The following is a 23,333-nucleotide window of genomic DNA, read 5'->3' as shown; positions in this document are numbered from 1 at the left end:
AGCCCCCCCCACCCCCCCCACCTTCCCGCCGTGGTACCAGCGAGGGCACGACAGAACACCGCGGGCGAGCGGGAAGGCGCTTGTAAACAGCGCTCCAGGTGAGCTAAATCAGGTAAGCAGGCGACCCAGGGCCAGAGAGAGGAAGAGAGAGAGACTGCTGGCATGGCAGGGAGGGGGCGGAGCAAAAGTTCCCGCTCGGAAACAACCCCAGAGGTTGGAAAACAATAGCGTGGACACCGGTTTGGTGTCGCGCAAACAATATCGCACACCTTGTGATGCTCTCAAAATGTTTGAGGTGTACCCCGTTGGTCATTTCAGTCTCCGCGGAAATTGTTTTTTTTTCTTCATTTTTTTGGACAGAGAAAGATGAGATAACGTCGGCCGAAGGACACGACGGACTCGCGTCTCTGGCGGCTCTGAGCTCGAGCGAGGAGAGAGGCGAAACTACGCGCGGGAATCCTGACGATCAGGCCGGCTCCAAGCGTAAAAAACAAACAAACAAACACGAAACCGCAACACAGTGCAGCGCAGGACAGCTCCGATCCAACCTCTCCGACCCCTCGGCTCACAGCATCTCTCCACACTGCAGAAAGTGCTATCAGGAAAAGGACCCTAAAAACGAATAAGAGGGATTTTCACATGGTCGGACATGTTTTAATTAAAAAAAGGGCCTGAATAAATTCCGGGGGGTGTAAAGATGAGGTGGTGTTACCGCAGACACCCCAGCAGGGTGTAAGAGTGTGGGGTCTTTAGAACAAGGCCCCTGTCTCAGAACTACAGCCTGTCCGGTCTTTAGCGAGGCTTCCCATCGGCACACCTTTCGCCCAGGCCTCCCACATCCCACCCAGCCTTCCCACGATCCTCTCCCGCGCGGTGAGGTCACAGACGAGCCGAAGGCGTCCGGGGGAGGGGGGGGCGGATAGGGTTTCCAGCGACACCTTGACGGGACACAACTGGTGTAAACTGCAGGGGGAGAGAAAGCAGACCTGCCTCTGACACGCCGGGGCAGGAGAGGCATCAGTCTCCCGCCCCCGCCTTTCATTCTGACCCCCCAGGAACCAGGAACCAGGAACCCCCCCCCCCCCCCCCCGCCCTCCCCCCCCCCCACACCCCATCCCGCGCCATCTCAGGCCACACAAACGTATACTGTTACCACCACCCAGACGACACATCCACTTGCAGTGCCCCTGCAAGTTTGACTCAACCACCTTTTTTTTTTTTTTTTTGCTTTACCCCCTCCCCCCCCCTCCTTAACTCTTTCTACCCGGAGCGGGCGAGTTCTGCGCCCCGTCCCGATCCCTGACGCCGTTTCCTGCCGCCGCGCCCGTGATAGATGACTGCTCTCCCCCGCGCCGACAGCCAGGCAGCTGATGCTACATAATTACCGGATCGCCGTTTAGGCAAAATTACCAAATTATGCCGGTCCTCGGGAGGCGCGGGCGGAGTGACAGCCCGGCGAACAAAGGAAACACGAGCAATCAGGGAAAAAAGGGGGCGAGAACACAGCCTAGTGAGCCCCCCCCCCCCCCCCCCCGCCTTCTCCCCACTCCCCCCGCCTTCTCCCCCCTCCCCCCCTCCCTCCTCCCAGGACTCCGCACAGCAATTACAGCAAAATGTAGGGAGAGAAAAAAATCCTTTATCAGGAGATAAGAGCTGATGCCATCTGTCACTCAATAAATATTGTTAAGTGGCACGTACTTTGTGTGTGTGTGTGCGTGTGCGCACGTGTGAGTGTGTGCATGTGTTCTTTTATATTATATCAATTTTAGCTCATATCTGCAATGACTTCAGAATGCAGACTTGCATATTTAAATGAGAATGGCTTGCCAGCTATTTCCGAAAGTAATTCCCATTGGACAATAAAACAATCTAGAGGGAGGTTTGTAAGCACAGTTTTCTGCATACAGTTATCATCACTGTCAACAACAGGCTCAGTAATTTCAGTTTCATATCACAATACCCAATGCGACTGGACACCAAAACAACGAGTTTGGAATTCAGAACAAAGTCTTACAACTATGTTCTCCAGATTTATGAGACAATAAATCTCTGAATTTTTCAGACAATAAACAGGTCCTCACACTGGCATAGAGTCTCACCCACAGGACAAATACATGCACATACTGTATACTGTAATCTACATACATGCATAAGCATGCATGAGTGCATGCACACATAGACAGATGTGATTTAAAAAAATCCCTGGGTCTGGCCTTAACCTGCCAGTGCAGTGGATGATTGATTTCATGATTGGCCAATGAACAGCTTTGTTTGCTCTCCAGGGCTTCCTCTAGCGTGGCTCCTCCCAGTACTCTCAACAGTCAATAGTGTCTAATTATCTCCCTTTCTCTACACACCTGTAATCTGTCCGGGTGATTAATGATGCCACCCTCCGGAAAGGATAATGGTTATATTGTAGCGAGAAAACTTTTTCGTGTTTTTCTTCATTCCATCAACAATCGCGTTTCCTCCATTCCGTTGTAGCGACGTACACCTTTGGGATAGCGGTCGGACGACATGAGTGTGTGTGCGTGCGTGCGTTTGTGGGTGTGTGTGGGTGTGTCCGTGTGTGTGTTCGCCGTAACAATAACAAAGAATTTAAGTATTCCATTAGCGGGGAAGGTGGGATTAAGGAGTCGTTGTACATTAATGACAGCAGAAATTCACCGTTTCTTTGATGCAAACAAGCCGTGTGATTCATGGCTCAAAGGTTAGCGTGACATTTATGGAGTGTTGGATAACTGTTCACAGATCAGCAGTCTGGTGTGTGTGTGTTTTTTTAAGCTCTCTGTTATGGCAAAGAGCCCACCGTGCAAGCCGAGGGGAGTGTTGCCAGTTTTTACTTCATTATGATTGGTTTTTCTAAAGGAAAGCCAGGTAAAAATACAACAGGCGACACAAAGCAGCTTGGTGGAACTAGAACTACATCTTTTTTTTTTTTTTTTTTTGGAGACCTCCCTCTGATCCCTGGTGTCAAATATTGCATTTTTGAACAGAGAGGACCGACTTATTCAGCAGTACCCTAACTTTTTTGGACGGTAATTCAAACACAATGAGCCAACTGTCACTCACTATGAAGGTACTTTGCAGTGATAAATACCCGTCTGCCAAATGGGTGAACAGACGGCATCCCCCAGATTAAATTGGGCATGGGAAGCGATTTCCACTTCCTCATCACTGAGAATTTAACACATATTAGCATTCAGCTAGCTGCAAGTTCTGTACACCTGAGACACCGACTATAGGACTGGGGATAAGGCCTTCAGAACAAACAGGTAAACAATTAGACAGTACGTTATTATAAAATAACACAAAGACGGGGAGGAGGGAGAGAAGGAAATAAAGAAGTTGATTGATAAACCGCTTCAGTGAAAATTACCGATCATCTGTGCTGCAGATTTAAAAACAGAAGCAATCTGGACTCTGCACGGGTTCTGATGGGGCGTGAATAATGTGTGCTTTTCAAACTGAAGCCAGATCTCCAGACAGGCGGTGGTGACGCTTTGCATATCCAACAACCTCATCTCCCGCAGCAGCTGAAGTAGAGACCATCCGTGAATTAGAGAGCCAGTGTTTACTTCTTACTCGCTAGAAATGACGGACTCCTGAAGAACAGCTTTTTTTAATCCGTGTCCAGTAATGACGCAAGGGGAACTATCGTACATAATGACTGATTTTACCAGCAAAACTTTGCTGAGGTGAATTAAAGGTTGAGTTTAAGGATTATATACATTTTACTAGTGACAGTCAGGCCCAGCTAAAGTTAATCTAATGAGACTAACATGGCATTTTCTTGCACTATGGATACATACCTTACAGTATACCTGTACATTCAGCATGTAAGTACAGATATCAGTTACAGAGTTACAGTCTGTAGTTACAGATGTCACTGTCTTTCCTTAATGGTTTTCAGGTGTTCTTTGGTCAAATATTTAGCCTAATGTAAAGTTAAGAAGAAGAATAAATTTAAAAAAAAGAACCCTTTTATACGTTAACAATTAATAAAAAGTGAAGACACAGGCATTAAGATACACCTGTGATTGTGATTGTGTCATGATTTAAGGTTTAAAAAATGTATCATATATGGCAAGCCTGGGGTGGTGTCTCAGCTCACATTGGTCCCCTTTAGTTAGTAGTTGAAATAAAACTACATTTTAACAAATTTATAACAGTACAAAAACAAAGATTCTAATGTACGTATGCAGCATATTAACACAGCTCCCCCAGCTAGCAGAACTAGGTCAGCAGACCTGAGTTTAAATAACAAAGCAATTACCAGTCAGTTTCACCTGGGCACATGCTGTACAATTAGACAATTACAGTCAGCCATTTTTCCCAGCAAGGCGTTATACCATTTCAGTGACACACCAAATTACCTATTGTCAGTTCATAAATTGGATTTTTGTTTTTGTTTTGTTTGGATTTGTTTTATTTGTATGAGAACCATAATCTCAGTAGTTAATAACGCGTGGAATGCGCTTGCATTTTTACTGAATAGTTTAAAGCAATTATTTTCATTCCAGGCTGAGGAGGTATTGGAGGAGAAACGAAAAGTAAGAAATGATCTCACTGGCATTCCACACGTTTATTACTCACATAAAATTCCCTTCGTACAGTACATGTACAATGGGAGTGTATGATGCCTGAATGCCTCACTCACTCACTCACACTCTCACAAATACACACACACACGCACGCGCGCAAACACATGCACACACACACACACACACACACACACACTCTGTCTCTCTCCCCTCCTTCCTCTCATGGTCTCCTACAGCCCCAGAAGAGGACGATGTTTATTCATGAGCTTTTTACAAAAACTGAATTCTGCCCACTCTAGACAGTTACACCATTTAGCATGGACGGTCAAAGTAGCATTCCGTGCAGCATTAATTGTTAAAGCCCGGAGGCCTGTTTGAGAAACTTAGTGTCTCAATGGGACACTTAAGGCAAGCGGTAACAAATTTGGTGTTTTGGCTCTCAGATTTCTTCCAGGACCTCAAATGAAGTTTTGTTTGACTCTCTGGAGCCCCGAAAAAAGATTGACATCGCCACTGTTTATTTATTCTCTTTTCTGGTGCGGTGGGGGGAGTGTGGGTGTTTCTGACAACATGGGGAAGTGTGGAATAATCAAATGGTTGAGTTGCAGCTCGAAATATAAACCTATGGTTCCAGTGCTTAAGGGAAAACTATGCTGTCCTCTACTGTTTTAAATTTCCCATCATGCCTCCCAAATCCTCCCCTCGCCCCACTTATTTCCTGAAACACTGCACCTACATACATTCATACATAACAGCCTCCTGCCTTACGGTGTTTTCATAGTATAAGTAGGAGAATCAGCTGTAATGACACGTTAAGGCTGTGTTGCTGGTGCAGGACTGGACTCAGAAGCCTGTGTGCAGTGTGTGTGTGAGTGTTTCAGGGCTGGGGCGGGGCGGGGAGCCGTGGATGTTTCTGGAACGCGGCGGGGTCGGGATAAAGCGGGGCGAGGGCGCGGCCGACGGGCGGACAGACGCAGTTACGGCGAGCGCCGGCCGCCGCCAACGCCGACTTTTCGGGCCCCGAAGCGGCGCTTTCAAACAGACGCTGAGAATTCGGAGCTCGTCCGAAGGTGACCTTGACGCTCGCCTAATGCCTCTCGACCCACATCAGAGAACCCCTTTGAAGTCGATGGGAAACCCCGAATGGGAACACTTTAGGCCGCAGACTACATCCATCTTGTCAGATAAGAGGTTAATAATGTAAGGTGTTTGCATGTGTCCAAAACTTTTTACAATAAAAGGCCTGATTGTTGTGGTATGTATGCAATGTAATATACTGCATAATGTAATGTCATATATTTATATAGTCTTACAAGTAATTTTATGCCTCCATTTACATATGTATACATGTCTTTCTCATGTTCTTTGTAGATAGTAACTCACATTGCTCACATTGTTGTAGTAGTCCTGCTAGAGATTATATAGCAGTTCAGTCAGGCTGGTTTTAACGTGCCTCTTCATTAAAGTCAATGCAGAATGTAGAGATATTATGCTGACAGCCGGGGAAAAGTTTCTCACGCACAGTAGATCACGTAATGAGAAAAGTGCCTTAGCCCAACCTTTTATCAGAGCAGCTGGGACAAAGTTTGTCATTTAATGAGGGGGCGATTCAAAACTGATCATAACGTAGAGCGTGAGAGTTTCATTCATTTAAACTGCTTAATGAGGACCCAGCGCCCTGGGCTGCGGTCCTCACAACAGTAGCACAGAGCTGGGGCACGGTATGCTAAAGCACGCTTAAATAAATAAATAAATAAACTGGTTCACTGTTGTTAACTGCATTTCCCTTGGTATATTCCTGTTAATCCCATTCATTTTAAGCTGAATGTAGGAATTAAGCATCACGCTCTTAACTTTCCATTAATACGTTTCTTAGCTCCATTTACCCACAGTAAAGGTTGGTGCTGCTTGTCCACTGGAAGGGAAAGGCCCTGATATGTGAAAGAGAGTTCTAGGTGAGGATTTTATCCATGAGGAACACTGTTATGCTCTGAAGTCCATCACAAGCGTAATGTTTTCAATTTTCTCCTCTCTCCTCAGTAAACCCTCACCTCCAACTCAGACCTCCCTTACTGCTGAAGACTTCGCAGCCTTCTTCGAAGCAAAGGTCACACTCATCCGCAGCTCCCTTGACCCTCCCGACTCCCCACCCTTCCCTCCCCCCATCCCCTCTATGACCCTCCCCACATTCTCCACCTTCTCCCCACTCTCTCTCCCTGATGTCTCCCAACTCTTGCTCTCCCACCGTCCCACCACCTGTGCCCTTGATCCCCTCCCCTCTACCCTCCTCCAGCTGATCTCACCAGAGATCATCCCCTTCATCGCCCACCTGATTAACTCCTCCCTGACTTCTGGCACCTTCCCGTCATCTTTCAAAAGAGCCCACATCACCCCCATTCTGAAGAAACCAACACTGGACCCCTGCCTCACCCAGAACTACAGACCGGTATCCCTTCTTCCATTCCTATCTAAAACTCTCGAACGTGCTGCGTCCAACCAACTTTCCTCTTTTCTTTCTAAACATAACCTCCAAGACCCTCAGCAGTCTGGTTTCAGACCCGGTCACTCGACGGAGACTGCCCTGCTCTCCGTCACTGAGTCTCTCCACGCAGCACACGCAGCATCCCGTTCATCTGTCCTAATTCTTCTTGACCTCTCAGCTGCCTTCGACACCGTTGACCATCCTACACTTCTGTCTTCCCTGACAGAATTGGGAATTTGCGGACCAGCCCTCAACTGGATTGCGTCCTATCTCTCCGGCCGCTCCTTCCAGGTTGCCTGGGCCGGTGCAGTGTCAGCTCCTCGTCCCCTCACAACTGGGGTCCCTCAGGGCTCTGTCCTTGGTCCCCTCCTCTTTTCTCTGTATACTAGGTCCCTTGGCCCTGTTATTGCCGCCCATGGCATGTCATATCATCTCTATGCAGATGATATTCAACTTTTCTACTCTTTCTCTCCCACAGACACTCAGGTCTCCGATCGCATATCCGCCTGCCTGAGTGACATCCAGAGCTGGATGACCAAACACCAGCTCAAGCTCAACACAAGCAAAACGGAACTTCTCCATATTCCTTCTCTTACCTCTCCCACTTCTCATCTGCCCATTTCTTTAGGAGACACTCCCCTACACCCTTCGCAGAGTGCCCGAAATCTTGGAGTTGTGCTGGACAACAGGCTGGCACTCTCTGAGAATATCGCGGCAACTACCCGGTCGTGCAGGTTCATCCTGTACAATATCCGCAGAATAAGACCACTCCTCACCAATTATTCCACACAGCTCCTGGTCCAGGCCATGATACTGTCACGTCTGGACTACTGCAACTCCCTCCTGGCTGGCCTCCCAGCATCAGCCACCAGACCCCTTCAGCTCATCCAGAATGCAGCAGCACGTCTGGTTTACAACCTCCCTCGTGACTCCCACGTCACTCCCCTCCTCATCTCCCTCCACTGGCTACCAGTGCAAGCTCGCATCCGGTTTAAGACACTGGTGCTTGCTTTCCAAGCAGTCAAGGGGTCAGCTCCTGGTTATCTGCAGAAGATGATCAGACCCTACAAGCCGGCCAGATCGCTCCGATCGGCTACTACAGGGCGGCTGATTCCTCCCCCTACACGAGCAGCAACAAGGTCTCGACTCTTTGCAGTTCTGGCCCCACGATGGTGGAACGATCTTCCAGTGGAGGTCAGAACAGCAGAGTGTCTGAGCACCTTCAAACGGAAACTCAAGACGCACCTCTTCTCTGTATACCTCTCTCCTCTTCCCTAAACCCTCTCCCATAACTATTAAAAAAAAAAAAAAAAAAAAATTTTTTGGTTCAGACTATCTTGTTTCTCCTTACTGTATGCTACTATAGTAAAGGCTTTTTATCTACATTTTATTCAATGGACTTAAGTGGACTTGATCCTGAGTTTGGTTACACTGTTGTAAGTCGCTCTGGATAAGAGCGTCAGCTAAATGCCTATAATGTAATGTAATGTAATGTAATGTAATGGAGGCCAAGGTTATGTCATCTGTTACAGCAGTGTGAAAGTCAAGTGTGTGTGTGTGTGTGTGTGCGTGTGACTTCATGTGCCAGAGAGAGAGTGTGTGTGTGTGTGTGTGTATGTGCGTATGTGCGTGTGTGTGAGTTCATATGTGAGTGCCAGAGAGTGTGTGTGTGTGTGTGTGTGTGTGTTTGTCAGAAGGGTTTCTGTAGTCCAGAAAAGGGTACACTGTGCATACCAGAGAATTATAGGCCTGCTCTCTGCTACTGCCTTGCAGTCAGGGAAAGTCATAATTTGTGGCGCAGGATACAGAATACATTTGGATCTTTAAAAAGGAAAGAAAAGAAAAAACATTCTCTGATCTGTGCTATCTCCAACGAGGCTCGACCAAAATCGTCACTACCAGAACTACTCTCCTGTCTTTCTTATTTTCTCTGTTAACAGCTTAGCATTGTTTGCACTTGTCTTTATTCACTCCCCAGTGGTAAAAAAAACGTGTGCAAACTATCACCTTGAACAGCTCCATCAGTCCAACAAACGCGAAGCCAGAGGTGACAAAGTAGAGCAGGATCCGATATCTCCCGTGCTCTGTCTCTTTGGCAGGTAATAATTAACGTGGGAAGCGTCTATGAGAGAACGTCAGGAGCTCGCATTAGTCTTGATTGATTGCCGACACTGACACTTTAGAGAGAGAAACTCTGAGAATGCCACTACCAAACTGACCAACCAATGTCAGCAGTGCTCGGATAAATATCATGAATAATATATTGGAAACGTCAATAAATAATCTTGCCCCAATTTTTTTTTGTTCTCTGGTCTGACTTAAAATGTGATTCTGCTTCCTCAAAACAAAGTGCAAATTAGTTTGTGTGACGGGTAAATAATTAATTGTGTCTGTTTGATGTAAATAATTCATTTGATCTGCTTTGCTTTTTGTTTGTGCATTTATGATCATACTCTGCAAATGTTCTGAAATAAAAATTCTGACACCGTAAACAGACAGATTAATGTTTAATGTCATATTTTGCAAGCAAGGTTTTGTTTTTTTTCCCAAAATGGTTCTTTTTTTGTGAGTAGAAAGTAAACAAATGTTTGCATCAACCATCCACACTGCTTTAAAGAAGTTTATTTTGAGAAGCGAAATGCTGGTGATTTGAAATAAAGATGGATGCGAGACTTCATCGCAAAAGATAAGTTAATGGAGCTATTGGGTTTGTGCCAATGCAGAATTTCCCAGAACACTTAAAGTATGAAAAGACGATACGGAACAGAAAGTGAAGGCTGTCTCAACATTTACACTTCCAAACATTAGGGATAGAGAAATACTCCACTAACACCATCATACTCTGTCAGCCATTGTCCCTTCCAGATTCATAAGTAGAAAAAAAATGTTTATGCAGCACTAAACATCTGGAGTCCTTTTCAAATTATCTTTAAAGTCACAGCTTCTTTTCACAATAAAACAGAAGAGAAAACAGTGTCTTTGTCAAACATACATAAACAGGCACTGTTTTATTTAGTATCTTTCCATTATAGTACTGTATATGGATAATTCCTCTAATGTATTAATAATTAAGCCCAGATGTGGCTTGCCACTTTAAAAAGCTCAGCTTACCCGTTTCTATATATACATATATATATTTCAGAGACTCTTAGATGAAACTGATGGAGCACCATTTCCCCATCTTTTAACAAATTACAACAGACAGCATTTTTAAAGAAATGTAATTATCAGCTGCTGTGTCGTGTCAGAACTGTATGTTCGGAAGCTGGGGGTAATCCGATGTTCTGAGACAATAGCTTCAGGCACTGCTCAGGGGTGGAAGATGCATTTTCCTTAAGAGATTGATCCCTGTGTACATTAGAGATTTTAGTGCGTTTTCTCTTTCCTCTCGCGCTCTGCGTTTCTGCTTATTAACTCCCATCGAGGTGGAGGAAGTCAATTCAGGTTAAGGAATATCGCTCAGCGCCACACAGCCCGGACTGGCCGGGATTAGTGTTCCCTGCATGTAACGAAAGCAGTGTCACAGTGTCACACCAACACCAAGGCTCGGGCTCTAAACTTCACTGGTTCGTGTCCAGGCCATGCTATTAGCAGAAGCCTGGAGAAACAGGGTGTGGTTAGCACCCCTGGATTCAGGAGAACTTAAATCAGCAACAGCATAGTCTATAGCTGAACAAGCCCCCTGAAACAGGTAAGCAGAGATATGCGTCCCCACAACTGAATTCAAAATGCTATTCAGTTTAGTAGAACATTACACATCCTCTCGGGGACAATATAAACAGGGCAACAATCCCATTGACCATAAGCCAGAATCTAGATGCCCAGACGGGTGGAAATCTAGATCGAGAGATGTTTTGACATATATACGGACTGGGTTAACCCTAATATTGCTAAGGTATCACCTGGATATAGTCTGGCTATGACTGGAAAACTTTCAAAAATGCAGCTGGAATTTCACCTGAACACCTAGAAGACGTTTCCCCAACTTTCCACCACAAAAATGTTCAGTGGGATGGGTGTGGTGGAACAAATATGGGTACATCATGAAAGCAGCCATGAAGCAGACTGCACGTTACTGGTGCTAGCTTTGTGCTAGCTGTGCTGTGTGGCGTGGCGTGCAGTAAGGGAAACAGGCAGGGATTTCTGGGCTTCTGAGCTGGAGGAGTTCATGGGCTGTTTCCTGCACAGGTGTGGACCGCACAGTGGGGCCACAAGAGCATCGCCAATGATCGCGTCAAAATTTGTGTAAAAAAAGGACTAAAAAATGAATACCTACTGAAAGAAGGTAACGGCAGTGTACATAAAAACACAGCGTCAGTCCAATACACTTAATTCCACTCTTCAGTGATAAATAACCATAATCATCAAACATGATCACATCTGGTGGACTGCTACAAATATAAACATGCCACATTTCTGGAAGGTAAAGGAAGGGAAATCTACACATTAAAATGCCCAGTGTAAATTCAACTTAACAGATAACATTTGGATAACATTTAACATTTCCAGAATGGGACCAAATGTTATCTGTTAACAGTTGAATTCATACTGCTAGAGTTCAATAAACATTGGACATTTTACAGTGTAATTAAAGAGAGACCTTATGAAAAACAAAAAGAGAAAAGGGAAAGAGATTCATGATTAATTGTAGGTTTCACCAAGTGTAAAATATAAATGTCAAAAACCAAAAATAAAAAATTAAGAAACTAAAATGTAAAAAAAAAAAAAACATTTTAAAGATCATCACCTCTCTTAACCTCACAAGCATAAGACAACATAGTAAAAGGCTTATCCGGGCAGCAGTTAAAATTTTCGAAAACTGCATAATCACACCATTAAAATAAAGAAAGGGTTGACCCATTGCAGGACACCCCTACCCACAGCCCCTGTCGAACTGGGGCTTCAAGCAGAAATCGCTAAAAAGGTTCCAGCTGGTAGTCACTTGCTTCCTAAGGGAGCCTGACATATTTTCGGAGCACAGACTGAGAAAAACCAGCGCGGTGTTTTGGCAAATTAAGAAAGTGAGAAAGTCCACTTCAGAAAGCCAACACACTGCCAAAGCATAAATGGTGAACGGACCATCTGTCATTTTTGCAATGTGTTACTGGCAACTTTAAAGATGAGAAAGACTCAACCATTAGTAGAAGAACATCATGTATTTATGCATATATGTGCAAATACACGCACAAGAGAATGAGATGCCGCACTGGTCCAAAACTTGCCAGAATAAATAAATAAATAAACGCTTTAAATGGTTTTCTTCATGAACATAACCAAGGCAACAATGACTACTGCGTGCTTTATTGTTCTTGTATAGTAAAGCTTTTTTGTTTTAGGGCTGGAGGCATGTTATCTAGCATTTCATCTGATCCCAAACCTCAGGCTCGGTGGCCACGCCCACCCCTCCCCACACAGAAAAGAGTGCCACGCCCAGAAATGTCGCAAACAATTTTTAACAATAACAAATACAGGTAAAAGGTGCAGGAATTTGGTGAAACTAAGTAAAGACATAGATTGCCAGTTCATCATAGATATGCCTTAACCTGGTCATTTAATCATATTTTCAAGTAAAAAAAACCCTGCAGAGTCAACCCTGCCTTCAATAACAATAAAGAAGGAAAATAATAATTACATGTACAGGACAGACTTGGATAGATATCCACCGCAACTAACAAACATCTGGAAATTTTAAACATCTTTCGGCAGCGCTTGCCCTTAATAATCAAACGTATTCACATCCATGCATTCCCGGAAGCCGTTCTGTCCCGCTCTCACTACGATGGAAAGCTGTGCCTAATCAGCCTCGTGTGAGTGTTGCTTTTTATACCTACAGCCTGTCTGATTATGTTAATATAAGGCTCCTGCACACAGTGCAAAAAAGTCCAAAGATGAGATATGAAAAATGAAATATCGGTGAGACTGAAAATAATACGAGCCACATATTTCCACAAAGCCTGAGAGGAGAAAGATCACTTTTTGAGACATAAAACCACAGAAGACAAGAAGAGAAATTGAAACAGAACAGAAGCTCGTGTTCATTCTGCAAGAGACCGTATTTGAAAATGTCTGAAAAAAAAAACACCTTGTTACAGTACAATAGGTTTCCACTAAAATTCCAGATACTTCTGAATTACATCTAATGTTCAAAGACAGAGAGAAGCCATTGGTGGGGGTTGGCCTCCTTACCTGTCCCTAGAACAAGTCTGAAATTTCTTTTATATTACACTAGTAAACAAAGTAACAGTGCATCATTCCTGTTTTTTTTTTATTTTTGCGATTTCCACATAATGTTTTGTGAAGACTATTCTTCAGGTTAGCACAGTCTAGAAACAATGATAAATGAGGTTGCCACTGTAAAATTGTGTGACAGAAGGTAATAATTTCAGAGAATGACAGAGCATTACATAAGTATTTGGACAGTGACACAGTTTTTGTTGTTTTGGCTCTGTATTCTAGCACATTGGGGTTGAAATGAGACAATGAATGTGAGGTTAAAGTGCAGATTTGCAAGCATTTACATCCCTATCGGGTGAACCATGCAGGAATTACAACCCTTTGTGTTCGTTTTAGGGAAGCAAAAGTAAGTCGACAGTTGGCTGCTCAGTTTATTCTTGGCCCGCTGTATACTGATCCAGCATTAGTTCATGCGCAAAAAAAAGCTACCAAAAGGTCATGATTCCAGGTGTGGAATTTGGAGTCTGTTGCAATTGTCTTTCAACATGAGGACCAAAGATAATCAACCGTTTAGTCCATTTTTCCGTTTAACAGAAATGCACTGATGAGCTCAGCAATACCAAACAACCCGGTAGGCCACAGAAGATCACTGCAGTGGATGAGCAAGAATAACTTTAATTGAGGAGAAAAACCCCATTTTCAACAGCTGAACAGATCAAGAGCACTCTTCATGAAGTAGGCATAGATGTGTCAAAGACTAAAATAAAGAGAGAGACTACACCCGGCATAGGGTTCACCGCAAGGCGCAAACCACTGGTAAGCCTCAAGGAAAGAACAGCCAGGTTAGAGTTTGCTAAACAGTACATCTAACAAAACTGTAGAACAGTTATGGACAGATGGAATGAGTATTAGCCTGTACCAAAGCAATGGAAACAAGAAAGTGTGGAGAAAGAAAGTAACTGCTCATGATCCAAAGCATACCACTTCATATTTGAAACATGATGGAGGTAGTGTTATGGCTTAGGCGTGTACGGCTGCCACTGGAACTTGTTCTCTTTTTATTGATGATGTGACTGCTAACATTCAGCAGTAGGATGAATTCTGAAGTGTACAGAAACATCTTATCTGCTCAGGGCCAACCACATGCTTCAAAACTCATTGGACGGCTCTTAACTTTACAGCAGTACAATATCCCCAAACACATGGCAAGCAAGCATGGAGTTATTAAGGACTGAAATGTGGACTTGGAATCTTCTTGCCGGGCCAAGTACCTCACCCAACCTGAATCCAACTGAACATGCTCTTCAACTTGCTGAAGACTGAAGGCAAAAATCCCCCGAAACAAACAGGAACTGAAGATGGCTGCAGTACAGGCCTGGAAGAACTTCACCAAGGAAAATACCCAGCATCTGTAGATGCATCACTGGATATGGCCATGAATACCCTTTAATTAAATCTGACAGGCTGCACTTTAACATCATATCCATCTTTGTATTTCAAATCCAATGTGCTGGAGTACAGAGACAAAACAGCAAAAATAGTGTCACTGTACAAATACCTATAGGCTGTACTTTTTTGATATTTTTGATTCCTTCATGGAACAAAACACATTTTATATAAATCAAACACATACTGCAGCAACATCTTCAGTGTTAGAAGATATGAACTATACATACAGGGGGTTTTTGGTCTGAGATTTGAACATCCTGTGATTGTACTCTACATCAGGGGTGTCAAAACCTGATCTTACAAGGCCCGGTGTGGGTGCAGGTTCTGTTTTAGCTCAGCACTAAGACACCTGATCCTACTTATCCACGTCTTGAAGGCTCCACTGGTTGTCACTGCTGTAATGTGATCAAACAGCCCCAACAAATATGTTGGATCACCATGCGCAAAAACTTTGAAAATATAACAAATGATTACGATTATTATATAATGAAAACTGACATGACATTTGGTTTGATTTTACTATAAAAAAAAACCCTCATGCCCTCACTATCTAGCTTGAAAGACAGCAATGCATTGTGCAATGCATTGAGTGTCATAAATTTGTGAAATCACTGGCTAAGTGGGTATTTATTATTGAAACAAATTAAACATATTTTGGTATAGAACTACCTTATGTAAAAAACACAGAAATAATTATATTTTTATGTTTATTATATTGCAGATTTCTACATTTTATTGATGAAACTGCACCAGTTATGACATTTCTTACGCAATCACTTGCACATTTCAAACTTGACCCCCGTTCAAAATTTCACTTAGTATAATTTGGCACTGCCGTGTTATTTGAGTTTCATGAAATGTTTAAATAAATGAGTGGGGAAAAAATGCACATTAGTGAGAGAAGAGTGGAGTAGAACAAAAAATTGTAAAAAGTGATAAATAGGTGATTTTACAAAATCACAAAAAATATACCGTGTAACTGTATCTTCAGTATGTAGAAGATGTGGATGCAAGACACCCTATAGCTGCAAAGCTTGCAAATACTCCTTGAAAAGAGAATGTACAACATCTTCATCAAACCCCTGACATTTGCAAAGCAAAGCTTTCTGTGAAGCGGGATCTCACACACACAAAAATGAAATTAGTAAAGAGTGCTAAGATAGAGTCTGCCTGCCTTTGCCACGGCTAAACAGAATATCAGCAAAGAAGACTTCCATTATGTCCGCAGGGACTACAGACCGGCCTGGGATCATTCAGGGCTGAGCTGTTTGTTGTTCTCTGTGTTTTTCCAGCTTTGTCGGGAATGGCCTTTCTGACAGACCTCTGGAGTGACAGGTGCATTAAAAATAATTATCCCTCCCCCCCCCCTCCCCACTTCCCCCAGCTGCACACACAGTCCTGTCCGTCCTAATGACTCACAGAGGCCATGCGTGAGCAGAAACTCTAAGCTAATACAGGCCTGTCCCCAAATTGGCCCCGGGAACATCATTAGCTCTGTTCCCATTAGGCCAATCAGACACCAGCAATGCAGATGCACAAGCCGCAAGGATGTTTCTTTCATGAAAATGCCTCCTGTTAATGCACCTCCAACAATGAAACACACACACACATACACACACACAAACGCTCAGAGTTTTTCCTGTTCATCACTAGCATAACAACATATTCCATAATTCAAACCTGAGATATGAAATCAGCTCACACAATCTGTTCAAATCAATAAGTCAGTGATAAAAAGACCCATATAATCTTGACAGCTGTTTATCCCTGACGGCGAGGGGACGCACCACACAGCAAGCATCTCCCTTCATATCATCAATTCGGCGATATCAGTCCGTTCCTCACAAGGTGCGTGATAAACAGCCACCCGACGGAATTCAAAACCGTATTCCAGTGGCAGGGATTGGTCCCTGTTAGCCAGCCAATCGGAGAGCTGCAGTCCAGCCCTAGGTCCCCCTGCCAGCCCAGGGGGAGGTGGTACAGCAGGTCCTGAGCAGTAAAGGAAAGACCCTGGTACCCCCTGCCAGCCCAGGGGGAGGTGGTACAGCAGGCCCTGAGCAGTAAAGGAAAGACCCTGGTACCCCCTGCCAGCCCAGGGGGAGGTGGTACAGCAGGCCCTGAGCAGTAAAGGGAAGGCCCCGGTACTCACATTTGGCCGGGAGCTCGTAGCCGCCGGTCATCTTGGCGTTGCCGGTGTCGCAGCCGTTCAGCGTGGTGCACTCCTCGTACAGACAGGGCCCCGCGGCTTTGTGTATGCAGCCGTCAACTGGAACAACACGGACAGACAGACAGACACACACACACGCAAGAAAGGTGAGGTGAACTGACTTGAAATCAGAGCTGGCCGCTAGCATAAACACTCTATGCAGTCCTTTAGTGCCGCAGCCATCACTGGGCCACAGAATTCAAGTTAAAAGGTTTTGCGCAGCAGACATGAATTGTACAGTACTGTTATTTATGTGTCTCCTCTCTCCTCCCCCGTGATCCGTTCATCCCAAATTCCTGTTTAGGGCCACCAAAACCCCAGAGCCGGCTCTGCCAGGAATACAACCCTTCCCAGGAAAGTCAGGCCAAACAGTTCCCTTCCCCCGCAGGAGAACACGCGACGCCCACCGCCGACATCCCGTTCCCGCCTCCCCGTCTCCGGCATTCCGACACGCGCCGTCTCACATCTGCGGCTCTCGGGAAGCGGTTTACGGCCCCGGCCTACCCGCTCTCCCTGCCCTTGGCCGCCGTGCCAACGGAAGCCAAATGGGTTTTTTTTTATTATTTTTTTTTTTTACGTTTAGCGTTGACAAATCACCCAGATATTTTTTTTTAAAGTGATAAAATAAATAAATAAACGTTCGCGGTGGACGAGGTCCTCGGAGACGTGCCGGCCCTGAACCGGGCCGACTTCGAGGGGGCTCGGCCCGAAACGTCGTTGGGAAAGCAGTCAGAGAGCAGTCAGAGCAGTGCTGTGAAAGAGCAGCCCAAGTCCTGCCGTATTTCATCACTGCGGTGCCGTAATACAGAGCAGATGTTCCGCATTTGGTCCCATCTCATTTAGGGTCATTATGCTCCCTGAATTATCCTAAGTGGCTAATGTGTCCTATTACTGTTTCTTTTGCCGTTTGGCGCTTTTATTTCCCTCCGAATCCAAAGGAAGAGGCCCCGCCTTCTTAAATGTTGACAGATTCTTTGTGAAGCGGTTTGTGAGACGCGGCTAATCAGTGTCTTCTTAGTGTTCCAGCACCCCATAATCAAGGCACATTAAATCATCGCAATTATTCCGACCCATTTTTAGGAGCAAAATTGTGACCCCTGCAGCTAGAGGAAAATAAATAAATAAATACATACATACACACATAAATAAATAAACTTTTTTTTTTTTTTTTTGCATTCTTAAGATCAGATCGTCGGCACAGTGTCATGGCAACAGATGCCCTGCGTAAGAATTAACACTAATGCTAGTTTCATGAGCTGCAATTCAAAATGCAAAAACGACAGCGTTTCCCTGTAGTCTGAAACATCTGGGATTATACGTTTCAGTCCAGTTCATCTTGCAAGGAGCACAGGATGGTGTCAGTGCGCTTTCAGAAGATCTAGCATCGGGAGTGCTTCCTCATAAGGATTCAATTTAACTTAGTTAAAGCCAGGGCGCGCCTGATTGATAGCGTATCTCGCGCAATAAGGCAGCGACGTAGAGATCCAAATTATCCGTCTCCAAGAACTGACGTCTTGCTCCGAGCCAGTTATCAATCACAGGGATGTATCGCGGAATTCCAATGGCGTTCCAATTTATTCCTGTCCATATAAACCATCAGAGGAAAAAAAAAAAAAAAACAACTGGTATAGATGAGAACAAAGATGGCTTTTTCTCTCTCTGTTTTTTAAAACGCATAAACAGGAACTTCACGTTCAGCTCCATTAACCGCTGCCATTGACCTTGTCTGTGGGACTGGATGAATGGGTCAGTTTATCCAGACACATACGCTGGGCAGATGGGTTTCGAGTTTAATGACCAGTATCTATATCCATTTGGCCACACAATGAGACACCATCTGATTGGAGAGGCCTTAAAGCCGTTTGCCTCAATCCTGCCTGCTCAGTGTCAGAAATGCAGCGCTTGTGTGTGCCTTGTGACGACGCGGTCAATACGTCACGGAGAAGATGAGCGGCGGAACAAATCAAGGGCCGGCAGAACAGAACTGTCATAAAACTCCACAACCATAACACTTCAGCCCGTCAAAGATTTTATCCGTCTATAAAGGGAAAGGTGTGGAATTTCACAGAGCTGCGTTTTGCGGTTCCTCGCGGTCTGCCCGAGGACGTGTAAAAAACAGCAGCTGGAGAGAGAGATTCCCCTCCCTCCAAAGTTCAGCCCTATCAATCATCTTTAATGGACTGGGGAACAGCCAGCTGACAGAGACCGATTGCAATCGCCGTGCAATGACAAAATATCAAGACTCTGAAGAAGACACTCAGGATCCGGACGTCTACACGCAAGAACGAAACTTTACTGTTTTAGTTCTGGAACTAAAAAAAGTAGCGGTGGTTTAATTAATAAATTACCTGATTTATTTTCCGTTACTGGTCTCCATGCGAAGTGCAACTCCGACAACCAAAACCGAATAACTGAGACATTGTTGAATCGCTTATAATGAGACCGCCTTTGTTACTGCTGAATACCGTTGCGACAGACGATTGTTTTTTCACACCCGGAGAAACTCAATTTTCAAAGTGTTCTATCACGGCGAGCTCCTGTCATCTTAAAGCTAATGAATGAGACCCAGGTGTGAATCCTGTGACGTTCGTGTCCTTCGCACACCTGTGTGGCTGCTGTGACAGGAAATAAGACGCACGCTCCAAATAAGCTCATCCATCAGCGCAAAAAAATGTCCTTTCTGAACCGAACCCCTGCCAGGCGGAGCAGGCACGTGCCAGTGCAGTTGCTAAGAGAATAAAACTCATTTTAAAAAGCCGAAAATGCAGAACATAAACAGAAACAGTAGCTATATTAGAGAAGGATCTCTGTATCAGAGAGGATCAGAATTAGTGTTTTAATGCAGATTTATGACATAGTATAAATGCATATAGTCCAAATAGATCCAAATTAAGGTAGAAGCATGAATTATGGTACTGTATGTTTATCAATTACATTTTCCAGCATTTTCTGAATTTTCTACAGTACAAAAGCTAAATAATATTCTAGCACTACCAATTATTATACATTTCTATGATCATTTCTGCCATTCTTTTGAGAGAAATTAAAGAGAAATTAAACTAATTACTTTGGTGTTATTGTTGCTTGATTATACAGATTTATTTTAATTTATTTATTATTTCTCCAAGACCAGAAAATTTTTTTTATGCGCAGTATATACAAAAAGCAGCTCTATCCAACGTAAAATATTTCCTGGCACTAACATTTCACTGAACACAAATTATAACCAAAGCCAGCGCAAACTTGTAAGGTAAGACACAGTAAAGCAGAATCTTGGGACCTGGGATCAGATATAAGGTGCAGAACAAAAATGGCATATCTTACCACATCTAGCTCATGTGAATGCACACTGTAGGGCAGGTTGGAGAGCGAACGCAATGTTTACAGTAAGGCGATATAAGTCAGTGTTTTCTATCTGGAATGACAACGCCTTGCGCACATCATTTTCAAGTGTCAGTGCCTCTCTGCAAGTAACCCGACACATGCGATGTGAACGCAACCGCGCGTGTGACACGGAGCGGCTCGAAACGCCATCGCCGTAGCCGAGCGAAAAAAAGAAAAAGATAAAAAAGCGATGATAGCGACGATGATGACAGCGCTGAAGAGTGTAAACAAATATTAATGAGTCCCATGTGGACTCTGCCTTCTCGCGTGTCCTGCGCCGGTTAAAGAAAGAAGACGGGATCTCTGGGTAATTTTTCATTCCTGTGTTCGGTTTCATGCCCCCCCCCCATCATCCCACTGCCGCCCCTCAACGGATTCATCTCGGGTTAAAGCGAGCTCGCCCCACCCCGGCTACAAAAATCGTATTCGGGTTCGCCCGCAGACAGGGCCGCTAACGAAAACGAAAAGAGTTTTGGGATGAGGAGCTCTTTCTCTCTCTCTCTCTCTCTCTCTCTCGCACCCTCGCTCGCTCGCTCGCTCGCCCGCCTCAGAGGCTCGGCCGAACCGCGTCTACCCCGCTCGCCCCGAGCCAGACTGGGCCCTCGGGGCGGGTAATAAAGCATCCCGCGAAAAACGCCGGCGGGGTCAGCGCCTCACCTTCCATCGATCACGTATCGACGCGTATCAACAATTTATAGCCCCGCAGCGAGGGGAATTACATCTCTAACTTTCCGCTATCCAAGCCAGTTCTTATATTTCTGCATCTGGTGTGCAAATGTGCGCAGCGCAGGAAGGCATTAAGAGAGGGGTAATGGGTGCATCTGTACAGCATTCAGAATGACACTGTAGGTCTTACTAGTAAAGCATGACACAACCTTCGTAATTACTTTAATACTTCAATGATTGCATTTTAATGCTGCTTTAAAAGCGCACCTACAACTTCCACCGCGGTAATACTTTTTTCTACACACTACCTCTTTTATGTAGTGCACATTAACTCTTGTGGGGTAGACATATGTTATTCATACACCCAAGGGGGAAAAGAACAAGCATGTCAAACCAATTTTTAAAAAAGATCTCTTGCTAAGTGAAGACATATTTTACATTTATACTTTATATATTTTATATTTATATTATGTATTTATTTCATAAATAACACCAATTTTAGTTTTAGTGATATTTCAGTATCTGTTGCTCCACAGTGAATTGACAAAAAGTGAAACACTTACATAACCTGAGAGGTTAGACTTGCTGCCAGAGGTTATCAGTCTGTTTAAGTGTGTGATCTGCTTACTGAACATGCAAGTCCACAATGCGTAGCTGCAGTCCGGTTGCTAAGAAACAAGCTTATGGCTTGTTAGGAAACACGAAAATGATTAAAAATGGTATAGATGTTATTGCGCAGGGATGTTGCGTTTCCTTTCTGCACACTGTTTCAAATGCTAAAGGAAGAGTGCAATTTAAAAGAAAAGCCACCCGCATTTATTTCCCAGGGATTATACATCTGCTAAAATCTTTGAAAATCACATGTGAACTGCACATAACATGGTATAATTACAAAGGATTCATTAAAATGTGACATAAATGCACATGAACAGGACAGGAGTGTATGTGTGTGTATGTGTGTGTGTGTGTGTGTGCACGCGCACAGGCGTGTGTGTTGTATGAATAAAAATAATCTATAATAATATCTATTATTATTAGTTAAATCCATGTTTGTGACTGTGAGTGGGTTTAGTAAGACAGATCTGTGTATTCTCCTGATGTAGTGATACTGATATAAGCTGTTTAACTAGCCTGCTGCTGCAGCTAGCTAAGGAGAAGGTCAGCACGCAGGGAGGAGAGGGCAAACGACTGGCCCCGACACAGCGGCCCGTATTTACAGTGTGTGGCTTCAGCGCTGATTGTTGTTTTTCCATCAGGCGATCAGGTCGGCGAACCCAGCGGCCTGCTCATCCGAGGACCCCGCGGGCGGGACAGAGAGAGGAAACATAAACAGCAACGCCACGACGGACACTGGGGGACAGACCGCCGCGGACACTGGGGGACAGACCGCCGCGGACACTGGGGGACAGACCGCCGCGGACACTGGGGGACAGACCGCCGCGGACACTGGGGGACAGACCGCCGTGGACACAGGGGGACAGACCGCCGCGGACACTGGGGGACAGACCGCCGCGGACACTGGGGAACAGACCGCCGCGGACACTGGGGGACAGACCGCCGTGGACACAGGGGGACAGACCGCCACAGACACTGGGGCCCAGACCGCCGGGGACACTGGGGGACAGACCGCCGCGGACACAGGGGGACAGACCGCCACAGACACTGGGGGACAGACTGCCACAGACACTGGGGGACAGACCGCCGCGGACCAAAAGCGCTGGGGGCGGGGTCAAAGTTTGGGATAGGGGTACAATGTCATAAGGACATGCACGGAAAAAAGCAAACGCAACAGAGAACATGCACGAGCACACAGAGAAACTCACTTTGAGAAAATGTTTTCATTTTGTTTTTTGGCTTAAGAGAAGCAAAGCGCACAGGGGAGGAGAAGGGCTCGCACGTGCCACAAAGGGCAAAGCAATCACTGCGGCGCGCTGGAAAAACAGGAGCCTCTCATTTCCGATCTTATCTGTCAAAACGAGCACGCCAGACTGCCACACACACCGGCAGGCAACGGGAACACGGTTACGACACTCGCTCTGATTGGCCGAACGATCAGAGCGCGTGCGTAAGCAAAGAAATTAACAGCCTCATCAAGAACTGCAGTTAGCCAACGGGCCGACCATCCGAAACCAGGAGGCTGAAGATCTGCCACCGCGGTTCGAATCCTGGCCCACTGAGGTTCGCCGGGACACAAACGCAGACCGCAAAGCCCTTCAGAGCAAGCTGCAAGTTCTGCCCATCTCGTAGGATAAGGAGGGGTCAAAGGTCGCCCGACCGCATTAAATCGCACAACGTGCAAAAAGAAAAAAGCTGTGCAAGAACGCTACCCCTGAGAAGGTCAACGGAAAAGCTGCTTCGCGGCAGGAAGGGAGGGCGAATTGTAAATGCATTGCCTCGCTTTTCCCCCTTAATGCTTCTCACAGGCCTG

General features: G+C 45.1%; 1 protein-coding gene across 3 annotated transcripts in view; it reads right to left on the bottom strand.

The window, feature by feature from the left end:
* macrod2 (mono-ADP ribosylhydrolase 2) overlaps positions 1-23,333 on the bottom strand; it is a 562,649-nt gene that overhangs the window by 324,018 nt on the left and 215,298 nt on the right. For all 3 annotated transcript variants that reach the window (XM_035400443.1, XM_035400444.1, XM_035400445.1), the window contains exon 5: positions 16,799-16,915. In XM_035400443.1, the coding sequence (XP_035256334.1) occupies positions 16,799-16,915 (117 nt within the window). The remainder of the gene's footprint in view (positions 1-16,798; positions 16,916-23,333) is intronic.

The sequence above is a fragment of the Anguilla anguilla genome, chromosome 18, assembly GCF_013347855.1.
Source record: "Anguilla anguilla isolate fAngAng1 chromosome 18, fAngAng1.pri, whole genome shotgun sequence".
Classification (NCBI taxonomy): Eukaryota; Metazoa; Chordata; class Actinopteri; order Anguilliformes; family Anguillidae; genus Anguilla; species Anguilla anguilla.
This window is presented reverse-complemented; position numbering and strand designations above follow the sequence as displayed.